Here is a 10,808-nt window from a genome sequence, read left to right on the forward strand (position 1 = left end):
GTAAATCGTACAAAACAGTTGCAAAATGAGCAAAAATATACCATAAGTTACAAAAAAATTAATAAAAACTATACCAATGTCGTAGAATGCCAAAATCAAACGAAAAAAGACGAAATTGTGAAGAAATGAACTTGAAGACTAGATTATTCGCCAAACCATATTCTGTGCCATTTGCTCAACCCTCATGACCACGTAGATTTCATAATGAAAAGAACTTTTTTTTTTGCAAAACTTTTTTTTATTCGCACGCGCGCATCAGTTTTGGGGCTCCCGGAGGATGTCATCCATATAATCAAATCAACATGGCCTTATACGCAGTGTATAATGTCCTTGATGTATGCCACTGCTGTGATGCCGTTATGAGGGCCTGCATATGCATGGGGGGTCCCAGCAATGCTCTACGCTAAATTTTGAGAGCCGGGTACATATTACGCCAAATTCAAGAAGCCTCCCCATTGCGTTTTACGATAAATGTCAGGTAGCTACAACGCAGTACGTAGAATTAAAACGGCGAATTACGCTCAATGCAAAATGCACCAATGTATTACGCTCTACGTTGAATTAGAGTGGTCCGTCTATGCTCTACAAAGAATTGAAATGGCCGATTACGCTCCTCGGAAAAGGGTATGTGGGCCCCCTGTTATTGCATACCCAGATAACCAATATTGTGGAAAATAGGCAAGAAAATCTCTACCAGTACCACACAGCTGATATACTAACCTTGACTCCCCCTGCCAGCTTTCCTGATTGGTTCGATCCAGCAGGTGAATGAGCGCATCTCGCACCTGGAGCAGGAGTTCCAGTCGTACACACACCTGGTCATCGAGAGTCGGCTATCAGGGAGAGACGATGATGACTCACCTGACCCCCTCCTCATGAGGTCCAGCTCCAAACTCAGGAGGAAAGTCAGGGAGAGAGGTATGTGTGTTTAACAACTTATGTACGTTGCACGTATGATACGTGTACGATTACTATACATATGTCAATTTTCATGTCGTTTAACCCAAAAAGTCTCTCTAATAGCCTCCAGTAGATAAACATTCAGCTACTAGTAGAAGCTTGGACCCTTGTCTTAGCCTGGAGAGCATGTTGCAGGTTTTAGCTTTTATTAGGTACTACATGAAGTTAAAGGTATTACCAGTAAGGTCAATACTAATAGCCTTTGACTGAGGCCATAGGTTCAGTGGGTTGTTAATTCAGTACAATACATTGTCTATGGCATGGTATTGGAAGATAGAGCCCATCCGGGATTATCCCTCTCCTTTCACCTCCCCAAGTCAAGGATTCATTATACACCTAGGCAGAGTGAAGTAAATTGTGTATTAGCAAAAAACGTCTAGCCAGAAATGCCTAGCCACTCATGATCAGCCACTATACTGTACTCTTACCATCCCTTTATAAAATCACAGAACGAGAGAAGCGGCAGCTGGATGAGTTCTCCAGCGTGTACGCCAGCCGCTCCTCACAGATGCTTCCCGAGGTCCGCTCACGGAGACGACCAGAGCCTGGCATTCCCAAGGAACGGTCCGAGAAGTCAGACAAGTCCATAGAAGGGAAGAAGGAGAGAGGAGAGCCCAGACTAGTGGAGGTAAAGCAGTTTGATGGAAATAAGGAGTCACACATGTACAGGTTTCCTTTCTTGGTTCCCAAACATTCTAACCTAAAGTTCAAGCAAAGAAACAACATAAACACAGAGGGCTGAGAGGTACATGTAAACTTGATTATGACATCAACATTCATAACATGCAGAATCCATTGTTGTACATGTTTGCTGTGCAGTCAACTGTTCCTCCTCCCTCCCCAATTACAGCTTCAGCAGTATCCTGGGTATGACCCCAATGACCTGACCCCATTGCCAGGTGACATCCCACCCGAGGTCATTTTACAAAGAGTCACTGATGCTGCCACAGACCTGAATAACAAGGTACATAATTTGACTCTAGCCTGGCACTGTTTTCCACAGGCAAGCATAGTGGTGTGATGGTCTGATGATGATGTTCCCCTAAGCAGTGCCTACTTTTTCTGACAGGAAGTTTAATATTAGTTGTCACTTGCCTGACATGTATGTATTGAATGTTTTACACTACATGTTGTTTATGTTGCGTAACATGTATGTTTAACACCAGGTGTCATGTATATCATGTAACATGTAATGTATGATTAACACCAGGTGTCTTGTTTCCTGTATAAGATGTGTATCTAACGCTTAAGTGTTCCCTTTTCTGTGTGGTCCAGGTCCCTCCCAAAGATGCTGACATCTGCTTGTACAAGGTGTTGCACAAGGTGGTACTCGTTCACTTGGTCGCTCACTCACTCACTCACTTAGTCACTTATTTATTCAATCACTCACACCTTTCACTGAATGTATTTTTATCATAACAGGTGAAAACATAATGGTGATGGAAAATCATGGAATATTATAATTTGGCACACTACTCTTCCTGGAATATCACAGTGTAATCTGACACTATTCTTCCTGAAACATCACAGTCTATTCTGACACTACTCTTCCTGGAACATCACAGTGTAATCTGACACTACTACTAGTATTCCTGGAACATTACAGTGTAACCTGACACCACTTTTCCTGGAACATTACAGTGTAACCTGACACTACTCTTCCTGGAACATTACAGTGTAATCTGACACTACTCTTCCTTGAAGCAGAATTGCATGTAATAATCTCTTCCTGGAACCCACAGCACCTGGAACACTTTTCTTCCTGAAATTTGCCTACTACTTTAGCACAGCTCCTTCCCAACCACCTACTCTGCACAATCATGTCTATTTCAGATGCACCCAATATTCTCCCTCTGCAGATTCAGAAGTCTCTGAGACAGAACCTTAAACCAACTGTGATAATCACGACAAAGTATTTAGTCTAATCATGGAGGTAAAAAGAGACTCTTTTTACCTCCATGGTCTAATTGATATTTTCGTCTCAAAAGCAGCAAAGATAGGATTCATCTACTAGCTTTAGATGAAAACATTGTCCATGAATTTTATGAATTATAGAAGCTTTATTAAGGCAAAGATTTGTTCCTGAGTGTTTCTGAGTCTGCAGTAATGATGCACTTCTGGTGGTTAAGGTTGCAGCCAAGGTGTCGTGTATTGCATCTTGCATTATTGCATGTGATGCAATATTCCTTATGTTGCATAATTGCACGTGTTATGTCATTGCATGTGTTGCATTATTGTAATGTGCTGTCCTAATGCATGTCTTGATTCTGACTTATTTGCAGCATTTTCTCACAGGTGTTGTCATCTTTCTGTTGTTTCCCCTTCCCCACCCATTTGTAGTAAACACTTGTACAGCAGCTGTACTCTTTGCATATACATGTACATGTATAGTGAAGCCTACGCAGTACATGCCAAGAGATATAATACTAGTACGTTTTTTCAATCAGCATTCCAACTTGTTGTTCCAACATACTTTTTATGATTTACCAGCCCGATGAAACTGTTCATACAGGTGGCATGTGTTGTACAATGTGCTGATGGTACATGTATTGTCTTTGTGTCCTTCCTCCACAGCCAAACTACAAGCCTGAGTTCTGTCGTCTGTTTTTCTCCCGGATGTCTGACTCCATCCTGTTGGACACTTTCTGGTGGTTCTTTCTGCACAGATACATGGTAAATGCAGACTGAGTCTATTGAGATGAGCTTTTAAATGATATTTTGCCAGTTTGGTTCTCAGATTTAGAAAAATAAGTAAATGCTAAGCTGATGAAACCAGGAATCTGAGGGGAGTGTCTGTTCCTAATGATACATAGAGTTTTGGATATTGAATAAAGTCAGATGTAAGTTTTTTCTCCTAAATAGAGGTAAAATTATTGTGTAAGAGCATAATAACCATCGTAATATTTACAAAGTAAACCATAGGCATTGCTGTTAGTCACGTGTATCTAAAAAATACTTTGCTGTGCTTTTCTCCCAGCCTGACAAGACAGTTCAGTCCAAGTTGTTCAACCGGATTGCACACAACTACGTCAAACTCCTCATGTACGCCGACCACCCACGGTACCGAGAGGTCTTTCTGGAGGTCAGTCTCTTCAAAGCTCATAGGATTTGTCGATTCTGTTGTGTTGAAAAGTTTCTGTTTAGTTATTCATGCATATTGTATCATATCTATAAATCCTTGATATTATCTCTTCAAAGTTCAAACTGTTGCTAATTCACAAAATTATCTAGACCTGAAGGCATAAGATAACCTCTCCCTGCTGCCTAACAGCAAAACCCAATAATTACTGTGTGCTTACAATAATGTTAAACTCTTCCCCAGACCTACCCTGACCTGCTGGCCCAGTCTGTGTACAGTGCCTTCTGTGCCTGTTTCCCAACGTCTTGGCAGCAGTTTGGAGACGACTTTAAGGCAGAGCTGACAGACCTCACCTGGGAGTGGGTGGCAGGTGCTTACCCTTCAACTACAGTAACTGTAAATTCATTTATTTTCATGGGGACTTGATTTCACAATAGGATTAGGAATTGTTAAAAAAAAAAAAATTCATTGAAGTATTGATTACCTCTCTCAATCTGCAGGCATCAAGCCCGTGCCCAGGTCCTACCTGCGCTGGAACTTGTATGACCTTGAACCCCCGAACATGAGGAAACAGGTCGTCAAGAAGGGCAAGAACAAGAAGTCAGGTATGGATGCTTTTCTGAGACCTATTCCTCGGACAGGCAGGATTATCTTAGCCTTCTTTGTCACCCCCCTCCCCCTGCATTAGAACTTGAACATCCAGTGAGCAGGAGCTGTCCCTGACCTTGGATAATGACCTTTTGCCGCCCCCCCCATCGTTAGAACTCAACCTTCCTGGTGAATAGCACCTGTCCCTGACCTTGACTAATGACCTTTTGCCCCCCTCCCCCAGCATTAGAACTGGACCTTCCTGGTGACCAGCAGAGCGGCCACTCCTCCAGCATGAGCCTGAGCCAGCAGCTGTCCAAGCTGTCCGTACGAGGCAGCCCACGGCGAGCGCGCAGCCTCAGTCCCGCCAAGCACCGCTCCCCGACCCACGGGGGGAGGCTGGCTGGGGCGACGTCCATGTCTTCCCTGGCCAGCTCCAGCTCTCCCACCCTGAAACCTCCCCAGCTCAAGGCCAGCTCCAGGTTTGTTGTTGCGTGAAATCTGTATTGCAGTATACAATACACTATCATGGAAAGACTGGGCCATTGATCCAACACACTAGAGACACAGACTTGCCCAAATCTGTTGCTTGAGTCATATTAAAGCTCCACAATTAATTTATCATTATACCTTAATGAAGAGTGGAGTAAACAACATTATTAACGAATGTTTAAACTTTTAAAGATTGGTGGACTCAAAATTTTGTAAGTCCCAATTAATTCCACGAGTACTGTTGGTCTTGTTAAGATCAGTCCATTGCTCATGTTGCTGCTGGATCTTTGTTTATTTCAGATCGTCTGTATCATCGTCTGTTGTTGATGAGGAGGCAGGAGGCCAGCAGGACCGGACGCTGACCCCGATTCGGGAGGACCCCACTGCCCCGGCCGCCAGTCTCACCGAGATGGACCGACAGATGCTGAACGCTCTCGCCCACGAGGACTTCGTCAGGAGGAAGAGACAGAAAGAGGTAAACTTCAGAATTTCTAACAAGTAATAAAACAAGGGTATAGTATTTTTTTTGTAATTGTGGACAGACGGACTGCCCCTAGGGCTTAAGCTATGGGACCAATGATGATAAAGACCATCAAGGATATGCAGTATACTAGTCTATATACTTAGTCTATGATGATGATACTAGTCTACCATATATATATGTTGCCCACACAAATAGGTGCACTTATGCTACTCTCCAAGCAGAGGTTCGGGTTTTGGGGGTATTTTCAGCGTGTTTTTAGGCTTTTTTAATCGGGGGTTTCTCTTTTGCACTGAATTTTTTTTCCCACTAAACCCAACCTCTGCCGGCAGTCGAAAGCTTCAATGGGCTATAAACCTAATCACTTCAACACATTTGGGTTTGGTGGGGAAAAAATTCAGTGCAAAAGAGAAACCCCGATAAAAAAGCCTAAAAACACGCTAAAAATACCCCCAAAACCCGAACCTCTGCTTGGAGAGTACACTTATGCATCCACAGCTAAAAATTAAGTGCACAGCTCCAATTTTATGTGCACAAAAGAGGTTGAATTAAAAAGTTTTAGGTTGACAGTTGATAGTTCTAACCCATATTTAACATTTTCTCGCCTCAGTCCCACCCTGCTGGTCGCGGTCCAGATTTTGCGCACGCCGTGTTCAACATCCACGGGAACAGCCCATTGGTCGCCAGGTTCCTCCAGCAGCAGAACCTGGAGCAGCGCGCGGGGACGAACGTTCTGGTACGACGCACGCAGGTGACACGACTGCCCCCCATGGAGGCACAGACGTACTCTGACGTGGTGAAGGATGGATATAAAAGTGTGAGACAGCTGGAGCAAGGCTACAGCAGGTCAGGAGTAGGCTGTTATTTCTCCCCAAGGGAGTGGAGTGTATATTTCTGATAGAAACAATTTCCTGGAGCATGAAAATAGGTTCTGAGAAAAAAATTATTTGTGCTTTTTTGACTCTTGTAGTGTATCTAAACTGTGCACAACACTTAATACTAAATTAGTAAATGTGTGTCTTTTCTATTTCTTCAGACTTGTTGAGGAGAGCAACAAGGAGCACTCCAAGTTCCTGAGGATGCAGAGAAGATGGCTGGACCAGCAGCAAAGGTAGGGAGTTTTTTTAACTAGTTTGGTCAATGTCAATACAGGCCAACAGAAACTTCTCTGGGCACTGAACTAATAAGTTGATGGGAGTTATAGGTGACTACGAGATGGCAGTGCATGTTTATTGATGGCAGTTAGAGTTTGCTAATTTTGTAGTTCATGGAAATAAGTTGCTGTAGAAAGACTGTTATTTGGACACTGTAATAATATGAGTTACCGGGTATATAGAACTTTATTAGAAGAGATACATTCCTTGAAGCAACCATGACAAACATTGTTGTGTTGTATCCTTTCTTGTACAACTGTAGGAAGCAGGCGAGTCTGTTGTCCAATCGGAAGGAAGTGCGGAGACTGTGTGACCTACTCATGCTGGAGCATCACGTGAGTACAGAGGACAGCCATTTATCATATTGTGTTTATGTATCAGGTTTATAATTTTGCAACTTGGTTAGTCAAGGGCTGAAGCAAGTAAAGGCATTACGAGAGATTATTGAGTTGTGATTAATTGCACAGTTCTTTCTGAAACACCTCTAGTAAGAGATTTAAGTTTGATTTAATTTTCTCCTCTTCCCTGCAGAAAGACGTTGATGAGGTCACCTCAGTGGGAGCTGCGCAGGCTATTGAGGACTCACTCATGAGTCAGCCTTGCTGAAGGCCTGAATTTCCAGGCTATAGAGGGCTTCTTGAGCCTTGCTGAATGTCAGCAGTTCCAGATTACTAATCACTCATGAGTCAGCTTTCCTAAAGCTAGGCCTGCAGTTCCAGGCTATTGACGACTCATTGAATCCTGCTGTCTTCCAAAACTCCAATTTTTTTTTACAATGTAACTTATTGAGATATTTCACTTTACCATGAACACACATTGTAAAGCAGTTAACAGATTGTAATATAGAATACAGGCTTCAAAACCTATGTTTACAAATTTCCATGTGATATCTATGTAACAGTATCAGATGTTGGATTTTGTCTTTTGCAGCATTATCAAGATGTATAAGTTTAAAACCTATACCAGAAAACTGTGTAAATATCATTTAATGAAAATAATATGCTTGTGTTGAAATGTATAAATGCGAAACATATCATTTTGTATGAAAAATTCTTCTGATGTGAAAGCAACTGTCTTCTGTGTTTCCATCTTTGAGTGCTATCAATCCAACAACAACACACGTAGAGGTTTGTCAGGGGATTATAACCTTTGTATCCTAGAATATGGGGCATATGATAGAAAAGTCATAATTTTCCCCACCAACCTCTAGTAACACAAATACACTAAAATCTGATATTCCCAGCAAAACATAGAAATGCAACAACATGACATTTCGTGCAGCACAACACTGTATTAGCAGCATTTCTAAGCGCACAGCTTTGATAGTACTCATCAGACTATTGTAAACTCCAAACGCACCAAGAGCGCTGTGTTTGCCTCTAGAGCTTCTTATAACATAAGTCAATTGAGCTTACTGTTCTCTCAGCAATTATCATTTCCTCTCAGTTTGCTGTATGTTCGTATCAGGCAACTCCTATTGGGAGTGAAGAGCCTAGATTTTACTCTGATTGAGAAAGGCTTCAAACTTGTTCCTGCTGGCGGCGGTGTCTCTCCTGTACTGCTGCTCCACTCTGGTATCCTCCGTCCCGAACCTCCGAACAACAGTGCGGTCCTGTCGCTGTCTCAGCAGCGCCGCCTGCCGGTTCTCCTCGTCCTGCACCTGGCGCCGCCGAGCGGCCACCTGTTTGATCCGATCCTCGTTCTCAGACTGCCTCCTGGCCGCCGGGAAACTGTCGCCAGCCGCCGCGACGTCGCGCTGATCGTGCCGGAGGTGGATCCGCTGGAGGCTGGCACGCTGTTGCCGTTGAACTTCGAGCAGGAAGTTCTCCTTTTCCTGGCGTGGCGTCTCGTGTTGTTCCTGGTCTCTCTCTGTCATCGTCGCTTTGGTCTCCATTTTTCTCTGACGGATTTTCCCCTCGCGCGTTTTGTTGGCCTTCCGTAAGGCCCTCTCCAGGTCAGAGACCTTGGTCTTCAGGTGGGCGATTTCCTGCTTCTGCTGGTTGCACTTGTTTTTCAGGAGGCTGCTTTGTCGGTGCTCCTTCTTGAGGGTTTCCATAGTCAGTTCCTTCCCTTCTCGGTACTTCTTAAAGTTCTCCTTCAGGTTGGCGTGTCGGGAATGCAGCTCCTTTTTCTCCCTTTCCCTTTGAGAGAGTTTGTTCTCCAGCGCTTCTAGTTTGCCCTGCATCGCCTGCAGCTGTGCTTCTGCAGTCTGCAGCTTGTCTGCGTGGTCGCCCTCCTGTGCCGCTTGGATCCGGGACTGCTGTAGCGCCTCTAGCGACTGCCTGGTGTGTCTGAGCTGAGTCTCAAGCCGCGTGATCAGCTCATCCTTCGTTCTCGGCTGCAGGCTATCACCAAGGTCGTGTCGCAAGTCACCCTTCACGGGCGACCTGCTGATAGCGTCTGGAAGACCGTCCAGCAGCCCCGCCAGGTTGCCCTGCTTGCTCCCCTCGCGAAGCCCCCGGCATATCGCGTGGTACCCTCGCTCCCCCTTAGTGGGTAAGACGTTCAGCAGCCTCTCGTTGATTTCTTGCCTGGTGTCGCCGCTCCCACCGACAATCTCCTCCTGCGTTTCCCGTCCGATGACGCCGAGGGAGACCAGGACCGGCAGGACGTGTCCCGGGCTCATGCGGTCCACCAGGGCGGCGCGGTGCAGCCGGAGCAGCCGGCAGTGCTCCTGGGTCATCGCGGCGTCTGGCGGCGTCTCTTCAGCACGGGGTACGCTTGCAGAGGATACTTGTCCTTCCAGGGGTTTCCTCGTCTCCGCCATGGTATGAGGTAGTAGAGACTACAAGTGTCGTGCTGTGGTGGAACGGTTAGCAATCCAGCATCAGAAGATCGGATGTTCCGTCACGGCCAACCCGTGTGTATCATGCCTGTTTGCGACCTACTCCCGGCAGGATCTGCAGTCCGTCGAAGAAGGTACTGACATGTATTCAAGGAGTGCTACGCCACAAGCACGGTAGAGTGTTGGCAAGCCTAAGACGCAAGCCTCAGGACAGGATGCACGGATTTTACAGCGTACCGAACTTGTGTGCTACACCACGAAGCGGGATGTATGTACTGCCCACAACAGATCTGGACAAGACTAACTTTGTGACGTTCTTCGCTGCCCCCCGACCGTGCCGTGTGGCGTGTTCACCACACGAAGGCAGCCACTGCTACATTGTGTCCTTTCAGACCGCAATATTGACACAATGCAGCAAAAACGTCCAGCCAAACAGGTACATGTATGCGCAGTGAAAAATAGCACGTAACGCTTGAACGGTGACATTGTCACGTTAAGAAAGCCGAAGACGAAAATAGGGGTTTACTGATGGCCGGAACTCAAACAATAAATACCCAATCAAGCCGTCACATTCACCGAACGATTTTTCTGTCGTAGGACAATTACCGAGACTATCATAGAACCGACTGTCCATGGGCATCCGGACCATGTCCTCAACTTTCTGTCGCAAACCTATCGTACGGCAGATGTGTCCTAGTCGTTATTCTAACTTCTGTGATAACCCTATGGCACGCTATGATGTACTTTGTTCGGTTGGATTATATATATTCTCTGTCATTGGCGTGTCGGCAGGGCGGCAAGGCAAACAAAAAGCGCGCTGCATAAACATGACCTCACTAACCAGGGGTACTTTCTTCAGCCGAAGGAACTCAACATCACAAACAATATTCTAGTCTTATGTATCATAGCTTTCTTTTATTGTAGTATAGCAAATTGTACATAATGAAGTAAAAAAAAAAGGAAATCAAAAGTATCAACTGTACTTATGTATTATCAGCTTGCGTGAAAATTACACTATATTGTACATAGCACATAGCTGTGGCGACTCTTGATTCGGGCTTACATTGCATTACCCTCAGACAAGAGTCGTGGAAAGATGCATTGGCAAAACTGCACATTTCCCGTTGGCTTCCAGATGCTCCGTTTTCGACCCGGTTTTTTGCTGTCCCGAGCTTCCCTACAATATAACTCCACAATTGGCCGGGTTACCGATGTTTAGATCAGCCTAAATATTCCACAGCGCGACAGAAAAGTAGTAAAATAGCTAGT

At 45.0% G+C, this 10,808-nt stretch overlaps 1 protein-coding gene across 6 annotated transcripts in view; it reads left to right on the forward strand.

Moving 5' to 3' along the window:
• The window catches only part of LOC109483389 (protein FAM227A-like), a 9,758-nt gene extending 2,020 nt beyond the window's left edge, over positions 1 to 7,738 (forward strand). Inside the window, exons 2-15 of one of the 6 annotated variants that reach the window (XM_019786414.1) lie at positions 739 to 918; positions 1,410 to 1,588; positions 1,811 to 1,924; positions 2,236 to 2,283; positions 3,535 to 3,633; positions 3,938 to 4,042; positions 4,283 to 4,409; positions 4,540 to 4,644; positions 4,872 to 5,109; positions 5,420 to 5,594; positions 6,211 to 6,446; positions 6,637 to 6,711; positions 7,017 to 7,089; positions 7,286 to 7,738. In XM_019786414.1, the coding sequence (XP_019641973.1) occupies positions 739 to 918; positions 1,410 to 1,588; positions 1,811 to 1,924; positions 2,236 to 2,283; positions 3,535 to 3,633; positions 3,938 to 4,042; positions 4,283 to 4,409; positions 4,540 to 4,644; positions 4,872 to 5,109; positions 5,420 to 5,594; positions 6,211 to 6,446; positions 6,637 to 6,711; positions 7,017 to 7,089; positions 7,286 to 7,360 (1,829 nt within the window). In that variant the 3' untranslated portion in view covers positions 7,361 to 7,738. The remainder of the gene's footprint in view (positions 1 to 738; positions 919 to 1,409; positions 1,589 to 1,810; positions 1,925 to 2,235; positions 2,284 to 3,534; positions 3,634 to 3,937; positions 4,043 to 4,282; positions 4,410 to 4,539; positions 4,645 to 4,871; positions 5,110 to 5,419; positions 5,595 to 6,210; positions 6,447 to 6,636; positions 6,712 to 7,016; positions 7,090 to 7,285) is intronic. The other 5 variants (XM_019786419.1, XM_019786399.1, XM_019786406.1 and 2 more) reach the window with 5 other exon arrangements.
• The last annotated feature ends 3,070 nt before the right edge of the window (positions 7,739 to 10,808 follow it).

Source organism: Branchiostoma belcheri, unplaced genomic scaffold (genome assembly GCF_001625305.1).
Source record: "Branchiostoma belcheri isolate BF01 breed outbred unplaced genomic scaffold, Haploidv18h27 scaffold11, whole genome shotgun sequence".
Lineage (NCBI taxonomy): Eukaryota > Metazoa > Chordata > Leptocardii > Amphioxiformes > Branchiostomatidae > Branchiostoma > Branchiostoma belcheri.